The 21,349-nt window shown below is 43.7% G+C and overlaps 1 protein-coding gene across 5 annotated transcripts in view; it reads left to right on the top strand.

Moving 5' to 3' along the window:
• Positions 1-21,349, top strand: part of SLC4A4 (solute carrier family 4 member 4) — a 323,102-nt gene that overhangs the window by 35,519 nt on the left and 266,234 nt on the right. For 2 of the 5 annotated variants that reach the window (XM_084889747.1, XM_084889748.1), the window contains exons 1-2: positions 14,984-15,209; positions 15,558-15,631. In XM_084889747.1, the coding sequence (XP_084745873.1) occupies positions 15,088-15,209; positions 15,558-15,631 (196 nt within the window). In that variant the 5' untranslated portion in view covers positions 14,984-15,087. Of the gene's footprint in view, positions 1-14,747; positions 14,947-14,983; positions 15,210-15,413; positions 15,472-15,557; positions 15,632-21,349 lie in introns of those variants that run through there. The other 3 variants (XM_084889749.1, XM_084889750.1, XM_084889751.1) reach the window with 3 other exon arrangements.

Raw genomic sequence — 21,349 nt, 5'->3', positions numbered from 1 at the left:
GGGGGCAAGGGAGAGAGAGATGGAAACGAATCATTGATGACCTCCTCATGCATGCCATCTACTGGGAATTGAGACCACAACCTGGGTATGTGCCCTGACTGGGAATCGAACTGTGACCTCCTGGTTCATAGGCTGACGTTCAACCACTGAGCCACACTGGCTGGGCTCACTTATATCTTTAAAATGGGGATATTATTAGCACTTATTTCATGGACTGGTAATAAGTTTTAAATAATTTATATAAAGCACTTATTATATTAGCTTTTATTATTATTGCTATAATGTGTCTACATTTGCAGTAAATAGATTTTTGTGAGTTGGCTTTGGAGCCTAACCAACAAATTAATGTTATTTCTTTGGGAAAAAATAGATGTCCTGTGTTTGGCAGGAAGGGAATCTGATGTCACCAGAGCATCTCTTTTCCCTTGGACCCCACCAATGTCCAGCAACAGAAAGGACTGTACTGGTTTTGGATACTTTTTGTTCTTCCAGGATCTCGAAGAAAACTCACTGTCTTAGGCATAGAAAATCATGTATTTGTATGTTTGGTCAGTCCTGATTTGTATAGGTTCAGCATTCATACAAACTGTGCTTTGATGTATAAGAACCATAGTTTACCGTTCATATTCATTTGTGTTCTTTTGTGTGCCAGCTGAGGTGCGAAGGGACTCTGCAGTGAGTTCACGGTGGTGTTGCTCACCAGCCTGTGGTTCTGCAACATGAAATTTATTTGTGCCTCCGTGTTTGTAGCTGCAAATATTTGAATGTTCTGTTGTATTTTACTACATAATTTCACACACCTGGAGGGAAAGCTGAATCTAATGCTAAGAAATAATAGAACTCAAAAACTTCGTTTTGTTTTGAGTAAGAGGGAAAGCATTAGGCATGCCAAAGTCAATCAAGCACTTGTTGGAGGAGAGCCTATGCATTAAGGTGTGAAGGAAAGGAAAAAAGGTGTTGAAAGGCTTAATACACATTTTTATTTACTATTATTTCTAACATGAGCCAGATGAGTGTGGGCTGTAGAGTTTTTGATTCTTTGGGCATGGAGCCATCTTTAGAATGTATATTTGTTATGCCTTTTATAGTAATACATGCTTTCTGGAATGGATTGGGCATAGAAGGGAAGTTTATATAAGATAATTTTTAAATTAAAAAAAACTCCCACATAACAATTATCCAAATTCAATAATTACCAATATGTTGCCAATCTTACTTCATACTCCTTCCTCTCACCCCCCCCACCCCCCTTTTTATTTTTATTTTGCTGGAGTCTTTTAAGATACATCCTACATAATATCATTTCACCAATTATTACTTGTATTTATTTCTAAGAAATAAAGACATCGCCCTAGCTGATTTGGCTCAGCGGATAGTGTTTTAGCCTGTGGACTGAAGGGTCCCAGATTCAATTCTGGTCAAGGGCACATGCCTGGGTTGCAGGCTCGATCCCCAATCAGGGGGCCTGCAGGGGACAGCCAATCAATGATTCTCTCTCATCATTGATGTTTCTGTCTCTCTTTCTTCCTACCTCTATGAAATCAATAAAAATATATTAAAAAAAGAAAGACATCAAAATATATAATCCCAATGCCATTATCATACCTAATAGAATCAACAATAATTTGTTAGTATCTTTTAATATGAAATTAAGATTCAAGCTTCCCCGATTATCTCAGAAAAGTTTTAAAACAAGTTGATCAGTTTGAATCAGGATCTCAGTTTGCATATTGCGTTTGATGGTTATGTGTTACAGGTGTTTTTAAGTTGGGGAGTACCATACTTCTGCTGGGTGGCCCCCTCCTTGACAACAAAGAAGCCATTAGAGCCAAGCAACCATTTCGCCTGTTCTTAGGCAAGGGATGACAAGCTGAGGGCATTTCCCTCCAAAATACAATAGAGGTAACTGTGGAATTTGCAATCTTCCTGTGCCCTTCCTGTTCTCATAAAATTAACCGAGAAAATTTACAGTTAAAAACAACTTTAAACATATTCCTAGATTTAAGTCATGGGTGTTAAAAGGTCACCAACAAATTGGTTCCATGCTCTCTTCCTGATTGTCTACCTATTAATCATCTGTTTTGGCATCTTCTAACACCAAGTGTTGCCATCCCTGGGGCAAACTTAGGCAGGTGAGGATTCAGGTGGCAGCTACTTGAGTCATGAACTTCGAGGCTAGTTTGGCAGAAGCTAATAAAGATTATATAAGCTCCTGCAGATCGGCCTTGGTTCCGAGCACTGACACATGGCTCAGCACCTTCGTGAGGCTCAAGTCGGTGTGCGGGCGCTGAATACTGGGGATCAAGTCTTCCGAGGTGTGCCGGTCTGCTCTTTGATCTGCAGACACAGGACCCGGTCAGGTTGTGGCTTGACTGCTGTAGGGCGCTGACTCAGCATATCCCACCTCTGACTTACGCTACCCTAACTGTGGTCCCCGGACGACCTTCAGAGTGGAACTAGGTTCCGGGAAGGAACTCAATGGAATTGTTTATATAATGACAAAGAGTGAGAAGTAAAGAAGACTGTTGAAAGCTTGAGGAAATATCACCACTGCTCGGAACCTGCCGTGATTTCTCATGGCTCAGAGTCAACACCAAAGCTCTGAGCGTGGCCTCCCAGGCCTGCACCTGCCCCTCCTTTGCCTTTCCCTCTCTGACCTTAGCTCCTGTTTTCCACGTTCACCCTGCTTTACCCACTGAGTTCCTTGAATCTGCCAAACTCTCCCCTGCTTCAGGGCCTTTGCATTCGCTGTTCCTTCCCACATACTCACTAACTCATCTCCTTACTCCCCTGACTTTCTTAAGTTCTCATCTCCTTTGGGTCTGTTCACCTGTCACTCAGTGAAGGCTTTCCTAATTACCTATTCAAAACTGCCCTCCCTGCAGCCCTACCCCTACCCCTACCCCTACCCCTACCCCATCTTCTTGTACTGTCCCATCAGCTCTCCCTAAATCTCTCCCTTGCTTATCTTTTTCCATAGCAGTATCACATTCTAAAATATTAGACAATTCACTTTTTCATTTTATTTATTATATTTTTCCCACCATGAATTTATCCTTTGTGTATAGAAAGGATAAATTCATAGTAGATATTCAATAAATGTTTAAATGAGTGAGTAGATGAGTTAAACTCTGGAAAATCGGACCCCAAGAATACAATACTAGCCTCAATACACTCAGTAGGTGTAGTTTGAAGTAATAATACTGAAGTTTAGTAATATGAAAACGTCAGTATTGGGGAAAACGAAGGATGGACTTTGAATGACTCTGTCATAAGAGAGACTGTCGTAAGGGAACAGGCGAAGTGTCTTTACTGTTCATGCACCAGTGAGCTGTGCTCCCCAAGTTTATGTGAGATAGAGCTGTCTTTCTGCTCAGTGGCCCGTGTGATGAGTGATGTGCTCTCTGGCTTTTGATACAGCAGATCCTTGGCGTGTGAGAATCTAACAATTGGTTTTTATATATTTCCTGGCTGCACGGAAGGGTTACCGCATAGTTGTTTATACTTTGTAGAGACACCTGTGGTGACCACTGTGGTGACACTTGTAGAGACCACTGTGCCAGCCGTGTGCCCAGACGGAGCCTAAGGTGGCCTATCTCCTAATTTTCCTTAACTTGATAATGTAGAAGCTCATATAGTTACACTTGACCATGTGTTATATCAGAAATTAGGCGTCACCGTGATACTTGTGGATTTGGGCATTTGTAACCCGGCGTTGTGGGGGAGGGGCGTTTCCTGAATGTCACAGGTCAGTATGCTCTCTAGGTATTCAGGTGAGTCTGCTCTTCACCAAAGTGCTGTTTAGTATTTGTGGTCCCAGGTTCCTAAAGAGTTTGGAAGGGATCAAGCAAATAAGCCAAAGAGAGCCAGCCTGCCATGAGGTGGTCCAGAGCACGGGCTTGTGGAGCTGGATAGCCTGGGTTTAAATCCAGACTTGAAAGTTATTAGCTGCGTGACAGTCTCTTTGTGCCTCAGAAATAATGATGGTACATACATGCCTCATTGGATTATTGGGAGAATTAAGTGAGTTAAAACTTGTAAATCCGTTACAACAATGGCTGGCACATGGTATGCCAAACATAAATATTTGCTATGTAAAAATAAAGACATTTGTTTGGGAGGCCTGTGAGAGAGTGCTTCAACCTCTGGCAGTAGGCAGGGAAAGAAGTGAGTGTAAATAATATAATTTGAAGTAATAAGAAGGCATACTGAAGTTTAGTAATATGAAAAAAAAAAAGTTGAGTGTAGTCCCTAACGGACATGGGTTGGTTAACTATGTAGAAGTATAGTAGAGTGGTTAAACTGTGTACTGCTGAGTTATCCCCCTGCCTGGTCTTCTGATCACAATTACTGTGTGAATTTTGGGTCAATTACTTAACTTCACATCACAACTCTGAAATGGATGTGTGAAAAGTACTTACCTCCTGGGGCTGTCATGAGGATTGAATCAAGTAATCATTGTAAAATGCTTAGGACAATACCTGGCATGTAGTAAATTTTTGCAAATGGGACTTTAAAAACTAATGGATGATGAAAGTCCCTAATCTCTGTCCCCACATTGTTATAGGTATTAAATCCTTGAGCTAGAATCTTCAGCCGTGCCCTATTATTGAGCCAGTTGGACAAAATCTGATAGCACCAGGAATGAAATAATGCATGCCTGATGCATAGCACAGCGCCTGACATATAGGAAGAACTCAGTAAAATGCTGGGAGCCTTATCCCTGCCACCAGGCATGATGGTTCAAAGTTAGCTGATAAGGAGAAAATGAGATAGTTATTATTAAAAAATCCCTTGTAGCCATTTCACCATTCTAGCTTTGGAACAAATTACTGTTTCTTCAGTTGAATACATGACAAGTAATTGGAAGTTTGCTTATGTATGGGGTTCATGTTGTTTGAAAAATATATCCAGGGCCTTCACACTTAGAGATTCATTTAGTATTAAACATGTGCATACCCTCACTTTATCTGTCTCTCACTAGCTGACTCATTCATTCATTCCTCCATCAACATTTAATGAGCACTCACTATGTGTAGTGACCATGCCTGACATTGAACTGGAGGTAGAAAGACTTTATGTAGATGATACCCGCTTTCTAATAGTTTATAATGTGGTGGGGACATCTGCCATGACATATCCATGTACAAAAGCATGAGGTTAAATGATTGTGACAAGGCAATGCCATACAAGTAATATAAAATGCTATACATGCTGTGTATACCTTCAAGGAGCCAATGGAGAACATGAAGGATCATAGTTCTTCTTGGCCAAGGATGTGCTGAGGATATAGAGAGGGCTCTGGAGAAGTTTGAGTTGGGTCTTGGAGAATGGGTTAACTAAGATGACACGTTAGTTAGAGGAAGTTGCTTGTATACAAAGGCATGGTAGCCTGCTCAGGGAATGGAATGGCATGGGGGAAGGCAGGAACTAAGTGTAGAAAGTTCATAACCAGCTTTAAATTCTATGTTGTGCAGTTTGGACTTCCTCTGCAATATAGTGAAGAGCCATTGAGTGATCTTTCAAAGGAGAATGATACCAAATTGTGTTTTATAAATGGATGGATTTAGGGGGACCTGATTTCAGAGCCAGGGAGACTAGTTTGAAACCATTGATGGGAGCCAACACACTCACTTCTAAGCCTGGACATGTTGGAGTAACCCTTGACTAACAGCTGCTTTGTAGGCTGGATTCCCAGCTATAGATAGTTCTTTACCCCATTGTTAACCTGTGGCTTGTCTCTCCTTCTCTCTGCTCTGCCTTCTTCACTCTGCTGCTGGTTTGGTCTGGCTTTTGGCTGAAAGCTGTTGGTGTGAGAAGGAAGGTAGACAGGATGGACCTGCCTACTGCTGCCCTTCTGGCTTCTCACGTGGAGCCCCCAACCTTTTCAGTTCTTGCCTCAACCCTTTCTTAGGACCTTTTTGATTTTCACGCAGAACCCTGAAGAAGGACAATCGAAAGTGAAAAGCGTTTAGAAGGGATCCTCCTTTTCCTGTCCCTAACAGTAAAAACGCAGGGGAAACTTTCAATGGGTAAAGTGTTGAATTTCCGACCTGGGAATGAAACTGCTGTGCTCTGCAGTGGAACTCGAGTCAGAAGCAGCACACGGTGGCCATGGAATTGGCCCCTTAAAAAAATTAAAGAGTGTGTGACTGTGGGTGTGGGCTGTTGGGATTGTGCTGAGAGGGTCATGCAAGCCATTTCCTTTTCAGCACTTCACCTCTCCAGCAACGTCTCCTTTCTTCTATTACCTCCCATGAGCCTCCACACCCTTCCTCGCTCCAGAGCCTCTGCCTCCATCCCGTACCCGTTCTCTCCTTGTCCTTTTTTGCTGAGCGTGTTCCAGCAGACTGCGGACAGAGGGGAGGAGACCTTGCCCCAACATGAGAGGATAGGAGGGAGGACTGGGGTCCTGTGGTCTTGAGGGCCAGTTGATCGCTCACCTCCCCAGGTGACTGTGCCATGCATTTGCTCATGGAAACAGAATTGTGGCCTTTAGGTCTGTGGGACTATTAATCTTGACTCTCTGGGCCCCTGGGGACCTTAGGTATAGATACAACTGAACCTAATTGAATTTATTGACTGAAGGAACTTATCCAGTACCCTAAGTCACGTAGGAAATGTTTCAGGCCCAGTTGAAAGGATACTGAACGAGAGGGTAACTCACATTCCCAAGGTTGCACAGTTCCTAAGGGGCACATCTGGGACTGGCCCTCAGCCTCCCCTGATTCTCTACATGTGGAGATGGGCTAGCTTCCCCACCTGACTATCACGGTACTGTTTCCAGGGGGGAATTAGAAGTCAGATTTGAAAATGGGCTGTTGTTTTTTTTTTTTTAAATTGAACATTTTATTGACATAATTGTCGACTCATGCGCATGTTTGAGACATAATTGGGTTTGCTTGTACACTGCCAGTTTTCCTCAGTGTTAACGTTTTCTAAACCTTTAGTGCAATATCATAACCAGGATATTGGTACCGATATATCCATAAGCCTACTCAGATTTTCTCAGTTTTACTTGTACTCATTTCTGTGTTTAAGTTCTGTACAATTTTATCACCTGTGTAGATTTGGGTACCCATCACCAGAGGGAAGCTACTGAACAGAGCCAACTCTGCTGAGGCCTCTTTGGTTGCCCTTGTATAATCACAAATATTCCCCCGCCCCCCAGTTTCCACCTTGTGGCCACCACTAATCTATCTTTCATAACTGAAGTGTTGTCATATGTTATATAAATGGAATCATACAGGGCATAACCTCTTGGCGTTGGCTTTTTCCAATCAGCACAACCTCCCTGGAGAGATATTCAATCAGTTTTGTATGTTCCTTTTTATTGCTAAGCAGTATCCATTGGTCTGGATGTACCACAGTTCGTTGAACCATTCACCTGTTAAAGGACACCTGGACTAATTCTGGGTTTTGCTATTATAAGCCAAGCTGCTGTGAACATTCATGCACAGCTTTTATTTTTAATATTTTTATTTCTGGGAGGAAGGGAGACGGAAAGAGAGACAGAAACATGATGAGAGAGAATCATGGATTGGCTTCCTCTTGCATGCCCCCTACTGGGGATTGAGCCCACAACCCAGGCAATGTGCCCTTGGCCAGAATTGAACCCGGGACCCTTCAGTCCGCAGACTGAGTCTCTATCCACTGAGCCAAACAAGCTAGGGCTCATGTAGAGCTTTTTGTGTACTACGTAACGTAAATTTTCATTTCTCTGGGAGAAGCGCCCAAGGGTACAAATGAACTTCTAACGCAGTTCATAAACCCAGAATTATGTTTGGCGCGATCCTGCTCTGGATTATGTTCTCACCTTTTATCCAGTCGGCAGTTAGATTTCGTGTGGGGCCGTCACCCAGTTCTCCCTGGCCCGGGGCCTGTGTAAATTTCCAGACCGATTAGGGCACTCCCCAACCTCCAGCTGCTTTGTTGCTGGCTGACCTCCGGGAGTCGCCTCTGCCATTCATCACACTTGTTAGGTTTGCCTCACTGCTGCCTCTTTCCCCATCTGTGTCCAGAGCTCCAGCGGCCTCGGCGGTTCCCCCAAGAGCCACGTTCTTTCCCCTCCTTTGCTGTGGAAGCACGGGCTCTCTGGCCTGTGAAGTTGTGGAGGGAATAGTTGTCGCTTTTCCTCTGCCCTTGCCCTCCGCCTCCCTGCAGTGAGCGCATGTTGCCAAAAGATGGCAGTGTGCTTTGCACTGAGCTCGCTCTGCCCAGTCGCCTGCGGTTTGGAGAACTGATTCTTCCTGTGCATGTTGAAAACGTGGACAGCAGATTTTCCAGAACAACAAAGGCGCCAAGGAACGGCTGTGAGATTTAAAAACTTTGAAAGAAAGCATCACATTTTCAAACGATGTGTAAAGAAACTGGCTCCCCGCTTCTTAGAAAAGATTTGAATAGGGAACAGAATTCAGAGATAACTGTGTATAATCCTAGATGTCAGTGCGATTGTTGCATTCTGTGTAACTCCTCAAAAAGACCTGTGAAAATGCTGATTTTTGCCTCCCATCTGTTCTGAGAACAGCCAAGGAGCAGGGACAGCCTGCTGTGGAGCTCTGAGACCTGAGATGCACACCCCTTCGTCCTCCAGGGAAGGTCCTTAGGCACAGGGTCAATATAATTCTCAAGGCAGCAACGGTTAATGGCAATAAACTCTTCCCTTCCCAGTACTGGTCCACTCCCCGGTGTGCGTCACTTCAGTGTGTGTGTGGGCATGTGTGCGGAGAGCTGTTTAAACATTTGCTATGCACAGGAAAGCTGTTGTAAAGTGAGAGATTATGGGGTTTGCTGGATATCATAAACAGAGCAAGCCAGCGAGGCTAAAGCGGGATGGGTTTGAGTCTGAGGTTACCTAATAAACATTAAGCTGGATGCATGGGAAAAACCAGCGGTGTCCAGTTCAGGTGTGGACATGGTAAAAAACTGGAGCTCTTCGGCTCCCTGGGGTGCCATCGTCCTCTGGGGCCCTTTTTGGAAGCAGCCAGAAAGCCCTGCTGTGCATGCGAACCAGGTGCAGCCTGGGCATGTGGAGAATGAATGAGGTGTGGAGGAGAGGGGGCCCAGCCCGCTCTGGGACTGGGCTGCAAGCCTTAGCACGGGCCCTCTACACACTGGCCAGGGTGTGGAGGCTGCAGGGCCTTCTTTTTAGTCCCCTTCTTCCCCCCCAAGTCTAGGAGCTGCCTCTGCTCTGACCCTGCAGCTCATAATATTAGCTGCCTGCCTGGGGGGACAAGGGAACGGGCTCCACCTTAAGCAGCAGCCTTTTTGCTAGTGCACCCTTTGCCGAAAGGCCTTCCCTTAGGGAGACGTTTGCTTCCCTATAAAGTTATAACCCTGAAACCAGATGCGGTTACTATGGAGATGAGGGAAATGCTGCTGTGGGAGGCCTGACAGAGGAGGGGCGGGAGAAGGGCCGTGAGAGGGCAAGTGAGGCGAACCCAGAGGCTAGCACACCCAGAGACTTTCACCCTTTGGCAGCGCCGTGCCTGCCGGGCTAGGCTTGCATCTGCAACTTGTGTGCTGGCGGCCTGCCACTTGCTGACTGGCTGAGTGGCAGCTGCTAGCTAGCCCTGTGTGGACTGGCCGGCGAGCACGTTGGCAGTTGGCGAGGGTCCTGGGGGCGGGGACCCGCAGGGGTGGAATGCCGACGGGTGCCCAAGGCCCAATGGCTGACGGCTTTGCACAAATAGTTTCTGGTGTTAGGCTTCAGTCACTCTTCCAAGCCTGCTCCGTGCTCAGGACTGGCCGCTGGCGGAGGAAGCCTGTCCGTTTTGGCAGCAGATTGGACATGTGTTAGGGTCAAATCATGTTAGTGTCCCAGAATGACGGGGAATAAGAGAAACCCCACGTTGGGTGTGGACTTCTGAGGAAGGGTGTACCCCCTGCTCCTCCCAGTGCCCCGTGGAAGGAGGGCAGCCCCCGAGTGGATTTTGTCCTGACTGGTCTGACCCTTATCCCCGTGATGCTGGTGAGAAGCTTCCAAATCTATTCTGAACCTTGCCTCATGCTGGCGACGTGAGCCACCGGGAGCCGTGGAGAAGCCGCTCTTTCCTCCCTTTGTCTCTAGCAAATGCAGCTTGTGTGAAAGGAACATTTTAAGAATGGGTTTGAGGGCCTGATTAGGGACTAAATGAGTTAGTTTCTTCCCACTGATGGAGGGGAAAACGGATTAGGTCAGATGGTCATTTTAAAAGATATCTCTGTTCTGCTAATAATAGCAAGCAACTGCCGAGAGGGCTTTGAGAGGGCTGGCGGTGGGGAGGGGAGTGTGACAGAAACTCCACATAACTGACATACATGCAGAGAGCCGTACACTCCCTGTGCTCTGTGCAGAAGCCCAGATGAGCCGGGCTGGACTCACTCTCTCGGAGGAGAGGGCTGCTCTGGGAAAGGCTTTGGTGGGCATGCAGGTTTTACATTTTCAGTTTGCAGCACTCATTCTTTTTCGCTTCCTACGGGGAGGAGGCTGCTCGCAGACGCTCTGCATTGTCCGTCAGGAAGGACTAGGTTTCTAATTACTTGCTATGTATAGTCTCGGAGGGAATGCGAAATATGCATCAGAGAGCCAAGGAATGCACCGGCCATTATTCTCACTCTAACTCCGCGGGAGCTCAGGGACACGGTTTCCTTCAGCTGGATGGGGGCTGAATGGGTCTCAGCCCGAGGAGAGGGTTCTGGGCACCATTACTGTGGCTACCCTGTATCCTTCAGTTGTGACCCGTGCCCTGCCTTTATTTCTGCTCCACTTGTTGCATGCAATTTTGGGAAGGGCTTGGGTGCAGAGGCTACACGTTCGATGTAGGGAATATATAGAAAGTAAATAAATAGGATCCGTTCGATTAACGGCGAGGAGCAGAAATGATGTTCTGTGGGAAACCGTGGTGGACTCTGTAGGTTGGTAGGGCTGGAAAGTGTTAGTTCTGAGAAGAACTGTGGGCTAAACTCCTTGTTTCCCAAAGGGGAAACAGTTCTAGGAATGTCCATGCAGTAAGTAGTTCAGGGCTCCAGGATTTTATGGGACTTCTGAGGTCTTTTAAGAAAACTTCCCATGAAGCTGTTATCCTTATCCATGTCGTCAAACACTGTATTACCCTTTGGCTCGGCTGCCCTGGATTGCTAGGGGAGAAGGCAGATGTGATCACAGTAGAATCCTATCTTGCTCCTCGTCGTATCTCTAGAGCCTAGAAGTGTGCCTGGCACCTGGCAGATACTCAGTAAATATTTGCTGAATAGGTGAGTGGAGGAGGGCAGGCAAGAGAAAGGGAACGAGTGACTGCTGTCTACATGTCTAGCACCGGGTATGGTATGTTTCAAGTGCGTTGGTCATGGTCACCAACAACCTCCATTGTGCCAAATCCCATTTGTCCTTCTCTGTCTCTCCCTTGCTCGGCCTCCCAGCAGCATACTCTCCTCTTCCGTCAACTTCCTTGACATCACTCTTTCCTGGTTTTCCTCTTACCTCACTCACTGCTTTTGTTCCTCTGCTCTGCTTGTAAATGCTGGCATGCCCAGCACTTGGTCTTAGTTCTACGCCTCTGTTTCCGCATTTTCTTCCTGGATGATCTCATCTACGGTAGTAATGGCTTCAGAGACCAGCTTTCTTCATTGATTTTCCAGTTTTTCTCTCTAGCCTCAGGCTCCTGTGCTACCAATGTAGACATCAAATTGTGTCCCGGATAGTTCCTTTTTCATATATAATACGCATCTCAACCATAAACTGGACAGGAAAGGACTCTTGAGTCCTTCCCCCAAACTCGTTCCTCCCACAGCTTTCCCTGGACTCCTGAGATAGTTTCGTGGTTTCTTTGGCCTCCTGATTATCTGTATTTCACATTGCAACCAGAATGATCCTTCAAAAATGATAATACAGTTCCATCTTACAACTCTTAACTATAGTTAATAATACTGTATTGCATATTTGAAAGTTGCCCAAAGAGTTGCTCTTAAAAGTTCTCATTCCAAGAAATAAAATTTTGTAACTCTATATGCTAACTAGGCATATTGTGGTGTGATCATTTCATAGTACTATAGTCTCCTCTTATCCAAGTTTCTACTTTCCATGGATTCAGTTACCCATGAGGTTAGAAAATATTAAATGAAAGATTCCAGAAATAAACAATTGATAAGTTTTAAATTGGGTGCCGTTCTGAGTAGTGTGATCAGATTTTGTGCTATCTTGCTCCGTCCCACTCCAGACATGAGTCTTCCTTCTGTCCAGCCTGTCCATGCTCTCCATGCATGAGTCATTTAGTAGCCATCATCAGATAGCGTGGTTTCTCAGTGTTTGTATTCAGGTTATCCTTATTTTACTTAATAATGGCCCCAAAGCACAAGAGTAGTGATGCTGGCAATTTGGATAGGCCAAAGAAAAGTGCTTCATTTAAGTAAAAGTTCTTGGCTTAATGAGGAAAGAAAAAAAATGTAGTAAGTTGAGCCCAGCTGGAGTGGCTAAGTGGTTGAGTGTCACCCTATGAACCAGAAGGTAATTGTTCATTCGATTCCTGGTTAGGGCACATGCCCCTGGTTGGGTTGGGATTGGGGGAGTGGGTTGGGAGGGTAGGTTGGGGTGGTACAGGAGGCAGCTGATCGATGATTCTCTCTCATCATTGATGTTTCTATCCCCTCTCCCTTCCTCTCTGAAATCAATAAAAACACATTTTAAAAGATGTAGCGTGCTGAGGTTGCTAAGATGAACAGTAAGAATGAATCTTCTATCTGTGAAATGGCCCAATTTATAAGTTAAACTTTATCATAGGTATGTATGTCTAGGAAAAAACAAATATCTAGGATTCAGTAGCATTGTTTTCAGGCATCCATTGGGGGTCTTGGAACACGTCCTTCTCTGTAAGGAGGGGCCATAGTACATGCAAATATCACATCACCGTGTTGTCCATCTGAAACTCATAGAATGTTATATGTCAATTACACCCCAGTAGATCAGAATAAAAATAGCTCTTCAGTGGCTCCCAGAACACCTCTGATGCTGACTGCCCACCATGGCCTGCATGGCCCTGATTCCTCCGGCCTCTCTCTCCAGCCTCAGGGACCTCATTTCCATTCCTGGAACATCTAAACCTGTTCCCACCTGAGGGCCTTGCACTTGCTGTTCCCTTTGCTTGGAATGCTTTGCCCCCAGATCTTCAAATGCCTGGTTCCTTCATATCATTTTCTTCTCCGCTCAAATGTCACGTCCTCAGGAGCCTCATCTGAACCACCTTATGCCAGGTAGCCACGGTCTCCTTGAATTTCCTACAAAGCACTCAATGCCGTCTATGATGACCTTGTTTACCTATTTATTATTTTGTTTCTCAGGAATTGTCTGTCTTACTCACAGATGTGTCCCCCTCCCTCTGGAGAGTGCCAGGACATAGCAGTGGCTGGAACAGCCTTTTCTTCATGGGAAAGGCTCAGAGAGGGCTGGCAGGAGACTTGACTTCTCAAGTCTTCCAGGCATTGTTTTTCTACTGTAATTCTGGTGGCTGATCCAAATCCTATTTGTATTTAAATTTCATATTTTTAGCTTTAATACAGAGAAGGAACTAGATATTTATCAGGATGAATTACTTTATGCATGTCCTGCATCCCTGAAAGAAAATGCTCTGCAAGGGTCCAAAGGTAATGGGTTTCCTAATGGCATTGTGCACCAACAAGTGTTAGGGTAAAAGGAATCAGGAAAGAAGAGAGGAAAGAAACTTACCTTTCTTAAACATGTACTAGGTGCTAGGCACAAAACTGAGTACTTTCACATTGTTACCTCATTTGAATCTGAAAGTGGTCCTGCAAGGTCGATATTAGTATCCCAATTTTATAGATGGAAACATGGAGGCTCAAAAAGTTAATTCTTTGTCCTGGGTGATGCAAGTATTAAGTGTTAGACCAAGATTTTTAAAACCCAAGTCCACCCGACACCAAACTTCTGATATCTTGTGCTAAAATGGTTGTTTGCAAGATGGATATGCTCCTAAAATAAAGAGGAGGAAAATGTGATTTCAGTGCATATCTATATCTATATCTATATCTATATCTATATCTATATCTATATCTATATCTATATATACACACACACACACACATTTATTTAAATATATTTTATTGATTTTTCACAGAGAGGAAAGCAGAGGGATAGAGAGTTAGAAATGTCGATGAGAGAGAAACATCGACCAGCTGCCTCCTGCACCCCCCACCCCCAACTGGGTTTGTGCCCTCAACCAATGTACATGCCCTTGACTGGAATTGAACCTGGGACCCTTCAGTCCGCAGACCGACTTTCTATCCACTGAGCCAAACCGGTTTTGGCAATATCCACATATATTATAACAAGTATCTGAAACACAAGAATAAGTTATACAGGCAATATGGAAAAGACCCATAGTGCTCAATGCCTGACCATTGAATAGATGGGTGAACAGAATACATTGGAAAACGTTTGGTCCTCTGGCGGCGCTCATGTATGGTCTGACATAGAGCAGCTGTCCCCGGAGAAAGTTCTTTGTTTCTAGACCGGGCCGACACAAGCAGCATTTGAGCAATTGGGGATTTCTTTCTGCTTTCACTATAAATAGAGTGTGTGGAGGTCTGCGTGTCAAAGTCAATGCAGTGAAAACGAGTCGCAGAGTAAGGAAACAAACCTTAGCTCGCTCCATAAACTAGAAACATGCTTGGCACCGGGAGGCCGTAACAACACTGTCATCACTTGGATGGGTCCTGAGGTCTTATTTAGCAAGTGAAACTGCAGAGAGGAGCCTATTATGTAAGGTGACAGGAGGACAGCATAATGTGGCTCCGAAAGGAAGCACTGGGTGCCCTTCATGGAAGCGTTAACAGGACAGACATACCCAGAGAGAGGCGTGCGACGACAATGTGGAACCTAAACGAATGGGTGGCATATATGTGTGTCTGTTGCCGACGCTGCGTTGCTGGATAATCCTCAGATGTCAGATTTCCGTAAGGCCAACATGTGACTCAAAGCTTGCCACTCCACAGAGCATACTGGGCTGTGCTGGTATTCAGAGGCTGGCTGGGAGCTAGGCTCTCACTGTGCACTAGCCTACCTCCCTGCCGCTCTCTGTGTGTGGGTGGGTGTGCATGCGTGTGTGTGTGAGGGCATACGTTTTCATGCAGTGGGCGTTTAAAGAGCTCGGCAGCGAGGCTGGATTTCCACAAACAATCATCACGAGCGCTCCAGACATACCAAACTTCCTCTCTTGGTATTTTTTTCTTTCCTTTTTTTTTTTTTCTTCCTTTTTTCCTCAAATGCAAATCCCAGAGGGGAGCACCCCCCACCGTCCAGCCTGCGGGATTGAGATGATTTTCTCTCACCTGTCCATGTGGGTGGCCTCTCAAGGTTAGGACTGAAGCCATGTGGGACCGGAGCGCTCTCTACCACCGGAGGAGAGGAGCTGCGTGAAGAAGCGGCAGTCCCCAGACGAAGAGTGGCTGTGCCCCGCTAACATGAACAACAGCTTGCAGGTCAACCTGCCCAGAAGCTGGGCTGCTTCGAGTGGCTCCCTCCAGGAGAAGTCTGAGCATTCTTTTTTTCTTTTTTATTACTATAGGATGGAGGATGAAGCTGTCCTGGACAGAGGGGCTTCTTTCCTTAAGCATGTGTGTGATGAAGAAGAAGTAGAAGGTGAGCTTTTTGGGGTCCAGGGAAGTATAAATGCATATACATATGTCTCTGTAGATAGTAGCATTCGTCCGTTTTGTGTAGCTTGTATTTTTTTGAAGTTAAAAACCAAAGCTTTTCGATGAATTTCATTAATCTCCCCAGTTTGCTTCAATACAGAAAGTAATTTTAAGAACTTCATCGGACCATCAGAATCCGAGTCCAAATAGTCCTGCATGGTTTTAAAAAAAGGGGTGGGGTCTTAGGTTGAAGCAGGTGCCTCTTTGTAAAAAAGATTTTTTTTTTTTTGCCAGAAAATATAAGCCACCTTTCAGTGACTAATTCAAGGAAGCTGTTAGGTTTATATAAATGTGTTTGGTTGAATCTTCTCCTGTTCTTTCACATAGCTTGCAGGGTAGAGAAACAGATGTTACAGAAGAAGACAGATACCAGTATGGCCAGGAAGAGGGGTATAAACTGAGGATGTAAAGAGTGGTAATCATGGATGAGTCTCAGGAAAAGACAGACAAGCATTTTTTACATAAAAAACCCTTAGGACCTCTTTTGCTAATGTTCCCAGTCCTGTTAAAAACCGAATAAAAGTTAAATTTTAGCTCATATTATGATGCTTTTTAAATGTGTCTCTCTCTTGACTTATCAAAAAATGTGGAATAAAGCTATTGATTTGATAGTGAGAAAGCAGGACTTAATATTTGTTAAAGTAATTATCTGAAGGCATCACAGATATGCAAGGTGTTATGAATATTTATAATGAGATTTAAAAAATAATCGGTACTCATAAAATTAAATGAAACTTGCAGGTGAACCATGTCATAAAATCTGCCTGTTAAAATCACCTGAGAGACACCTTATATGTGTTTGGAAACTCTAGTTTTATTAGTGCCATTTGGTCAACATTTAATGTATAGCAAGATCTTGGACCAGAGGGTTGGTGGGGTTAGGAGAGAGGGGGTGGTATTATGTGTTCTGGAGTGATTCTCCAATCAGATTCATCTCAGGCAAGTGATGCTTCTGTGCCACCTCGTTTGAAAACTCTGACCATGGTGTTTTTTCTCACATTTCCTTCATAAGTTTCTTCTGACCATGCAGTGTTGGAGGGTAGGTTACCCCCTCCACCTTGCTACTTCCTGCAGTTGTACTCTTGAGACTAATAAGAATTTGATACCTAAGTTTCTTAGGAAAAAGGAAACTACAGTATTTTCTTTCATATTGTTTTATGGGTTCCTTGCACTTTTACAACATGACTGTGGGAAAATGTCAAGCTCATGAAAGCAAAATAGTAAAACTTTTGTCTTGAGGTTCTTACAACACGTGATGTTAAGTGTCCATTGTCACTGTCCCAGGGTCAAAGAGGAGATAAGAATATTAAAGTTATAGTATATGTATGTAAGAAATATTGTAGGATTGAAAGAATATTCTATAGTTTCAGGACAATTAAAGTAGAAAAATCAGTGAGGAAGTTTGAGAATGAGATGTGTGTGTGTGTGTTTTCCTAGAGAATAATGTTCTAGCTAAGTTCACAGCAGATGTAAATCACTTTCTTTAGTGTGTAACTTCTGTGGGATTGACAGCACCCTACTGCAATTGGATATTGTACTCCGGTTTCATAAGGCTTTGACTAAGAAGTTAATTTCCTGAAGTACTAGTATTTCCTTTGATTTTTAGGCACAAAATTAAGATGACAATTTGATGGATAGCCAAATCAGTAGCCAGGTTTCTCTAAGGAGAAACAAAAAAGACAACAAAAGGAAATAGAAATCTATAAAATTGTTTGGCTTTGTGGTGATTAAACTTGCCACATGGATTTTGTGTATTTTCCTGTTCTGAGACTTCTATTTTAATGATTATCATTCATGTTGGTTGGAGCCTGAGTTGATTATATTTCTTTCAAGGCATGTTTAGCTAGTTGCCTGTGGTTGAGTCCTTAGGGCCTACAGGATGGTTCTCTGTGGTATTATTTGGGGGAGAACACCCAACAGTACAGGCTCCTGTACAGTATACCTCGTAGAACTCCAATAGAAGCTCTTAGTTTCTAATTCTGTGCCCACCCAATGGACCCTCCCATCTTCTCACCTGGCTCCATCTGGTTGGGGTGGGAGCAATTGTTATAGTGACTCTAGGTGAAAGTATAAAGGAGTTGCAGTGGACAGGGGTGTGATGACTTATCTATGCACCCAGTGGTTGAGCATGAAGAAGCAGATGACTTGACTGCCAAGACCTCTATGAGAATTCTTTCATATCTTGAGTGGGAATGTACTCCTCAAGGACATAAGTTTCCCTCATATTTTTAATTGCACCGAGAAGGGTGTATTCGAAGGGAAGCAAACTGTTATCTCAGAACATAAGGAGGTGAGTTCTGGTACATTTATGGCAGAAGGAAGTGCTCCAGATTTAAGGATGAGGAACCCAAAGGTTAAAGGAGCTGGAACACCTTCCATTTTTATTACCAAACAAAATTTTTTTTAATGCAAGCAGTTATTTCTCTTGCTTCTAAGATAAACATGATTGACGCATATTGCAGCACACTTGGCAAAAGCAAACTTATCATAAAACTTGGTCTTTTAAAGCAATTTGCACAAATAAGATGCACTTCCATTAAGTGATTATTAGGGTGACAAAGGTTCAGTGGCTCTAGTTACTTTGAAATGTTCATGCTTTTAAAATTCTTCTCAGACCCTGGAATTTGGGGGCATTGGCTTAAGCTCAGCCTGAAGCAAAAAGAGCCCAGGGCTCTCTCATATGTCCCTCTGCTGCTGTAGTTCTGAGCAGGGAAGGGGAGCGGGTGCCTCAGCCCCGCCCTCAGTTCACCTGGTTCAACTTTACTCTCCGTGGGTGGCATGACACTTAATCTACCATCTGAAAACTAGCAGAATACCATCAACTGCAAAACTCACTCAGAACAGTGAGTCAGAAGAGGAGTCATCTTCTGTTTAAATAATGAATTCATCTGTGTGGGATATATTTAAAGACCTAAACCTACTTTTCACATAATTTGCCTTGCGCTTTTGTGTTAGTGGTGGTGTAAAGATACACTCTTTAAAAAGGTAACCAAGTGTCAATTTTTAATCTTTAAAATAAAGAGAAGCTTTATTTTTGCTCGTTGCTTAGTGAAGTAAGTCACAGAAAAAGTTCAGAACCATATGATTTCACTCATATGTGGGATATAAAACTGAAAGCAGCAAACGGACAAGAAAAACAAACAAAAACTCAACACAGACATCAGTATGGTGCTTACCAGAAGGAAGGGGGTATAGGAATGTTGTAAAGGGTGAAAGGAGTCAAGTATACGGTGATGGAAGATTATTTGACTTTGGTTGCTGGACGCACAATGCAATATGAAGATTATATATCATGGAAGTGTACACATGAAACCTATGTAGTCTCATTAATCAATGTCACCCCAATAAATTTAATAAAAAGAAAAATACAAGAAAAGAAAGAGAAGCTTTACATCTGTTCTTTCATTGGTTATGCTATTCTGTGTATGGTTTTGTGGAGTTAGCATTTTTGGCTCTGAGTGGCTACTGTGGATATAGACTCATTTTAAAAAAATTAACGTTTAAGATAATCATATTTGTTTCTGTACCAAAAGACTCCATCTCCAGCCCAGGTAGATGACAAATTGATGTTACCAGCACGACTGAGAAATGTCGACTGTGAGAACTTCACTTGTTTTCACTTCAAACGCACACAGAGAGGGGAGATGGGCCAGTTTTGTGGCGTGAACCAAAGTTGAGATAGGAAGAAAGAGCCCCAGGTATCCGTTTCCAGAGGGATATCTTATACATGCTTTATCCTTAGGAAAGTCAGCCAGCATTTCGGATCTGTATGATGTAAACAGATTACTTAATAATCTCATATTTCGCAATCGGGGGAAAAGAACAAACTCCACCTTATCCTTTGAGATAAGGCCTTGGCTCTGCCTACCTTCCCAAGCAAGCCCTGGCTCTCTGATGTTATGGGGAGGGGCCTTTTCTTAACCTCAAATCTGACCAGCAACGCAGGAAGCGTAAAGTACAGCAAGACGACAATATTGGCTGAAATGCGTCTCCACTTCTAAAGTCCCATTGGTGCCCCCAAAGCGATTCTGACATAGTGTGGTGGCTTTCCTCTCCCATTCAGAACTGAGGCCAGCAGGAAGTGAGCTCTCCTCCCTCCAACAGGAAGAAGAATCAATGCAGAGTCCCAGGTCTGCGGGTGGACATTGAGAGAAGGCTGTTGGAAATGCATGGAATTTTACCGGAGAATTATTTTTAGGGAAGTAAAAGTAAAAAAAAAAAAAAAAGTAGGACACTGTCTGGAGCGGAATAAACATTTACCAAATATTTGTTAAAAGAAAAGGGTGACTAAAGGAATGCATAATATAAACTAAAGAAAGCATATGCAAGATTACTTTACATAATACTCTAAAGTCTGTTTAGATTTTTAGAGAGAAATTTGATTCTCAGTATTCTTAGTCAAGCAAGATGATAGAGTTTCTAGTGAGCCTATCCTGGCTGTTACTCTTGTTTAATTTTGCAAAGATGACTGCCATTTATATCATTTATATACTTACTTTGATAAGACAAAGAATCCTCTAAAACACCTCTCTGCCTTATTTTTCTTTTCCTTCTTCAGCTCTTTTGAGGAGAGAGACACAATGATTAAATGGTAGCTGTTGTCTCTTTGGAAGTCAGGATCTCAACATTTTACAGACATGAAATCATAATGACTTAAACCTATTTTTCACCAGAGGATATTAGGATGATGTATTTATGTGTATTGGAGGAGATAGTATTCTAAAGAAAAAGTGGAGCCTGGCAGACATTTGTTAATAATTACAGTGGTAAAAAGCGGAATCGCTGAGCAGGAGTGAATGAAAGCCTATCGGATGAGAAGTGGGGGGGGGGGGGGGAAGCCAAGTTGGGGCTGGGCTATTCTGAGCGCTGGATATAAGTGTCCAGTTGCATTTTGCTGACCTATTCTCTGCTGGTTACTCTAATTTCTCAGAAACTGTGTGTGCAAAGGAAACACTTGGGCACATATTGCTGAAGGAAAAGCCTGCTTAAAAGAAACAATGTGCCCACACATTGGAGAATTTGAAAGCAACGTGGCGAGGTGTTTAAGGGCTGGTTGAGCCCATACAGTCCATTCCCAAGGCCCTGCTTCTGTCTCCTGGTGGCTCCAGCTGAAAGCCCGCCAGAGGTCCGTAAGGCAGGCAGCACCGAGCTTGGGAGCTGTCTGACCTCCTGCTGTGCCAGGGAGATTAAACGTTTGTCCACGGGCTTCTTAAGGTTCAAGGAAATCTGATGAAACTGGAATCAGATACGTATTCCCAGGGCTTTCCAAACTGCAGAGAATTCCCTGGTAGGGTGACAGTATGGGCTAAGGACCTCTTGAAGCCACTTTCTGTCCTACATGTTTATGGCAATAGCCATAAAAAACTGAAATTGGTACTTGGGTTGTGTTTAGCAAGGATCCAGAAATTCTGAAATGATACATTTGCAGCAATTTTGTCTATAGAAGTCTTTGTCTAGGATTCATTTTAGAAGCTTTGTATTGGTCATATTTCTAAAACATATTGTTTGATTTTTTGTGTGTGTGTGGGGGGAGGTACGATATCATTTGTTTTATTCATGTGTGTTAAAGCAGAGTGGCTAAGCAGCGGTTTTGGAATACAAGTCTAAAACTTTATTGCTGAATCATTGCAAAACTTAGAGTTTGGAGTTTGGGCTTCTTGCT

Source organism: Pipistrellus hanaki, assembly GCF_964339955.1.
Source record: "Pipistrellus hanaki genome assembly, chromosome: 1".
Lineage (NCBI taxonomy): Eukaryota > Metazoa > Chordata > Mammalia > Chiroptera > Vespertilionidae > Pipistrellus > Pipistrellus hanaki.
The sequence above is the reverse complement of the archived record's forward strand: the minus strand, read 5'-3'. Positions and strand labels throughout refer to the sequence as shown.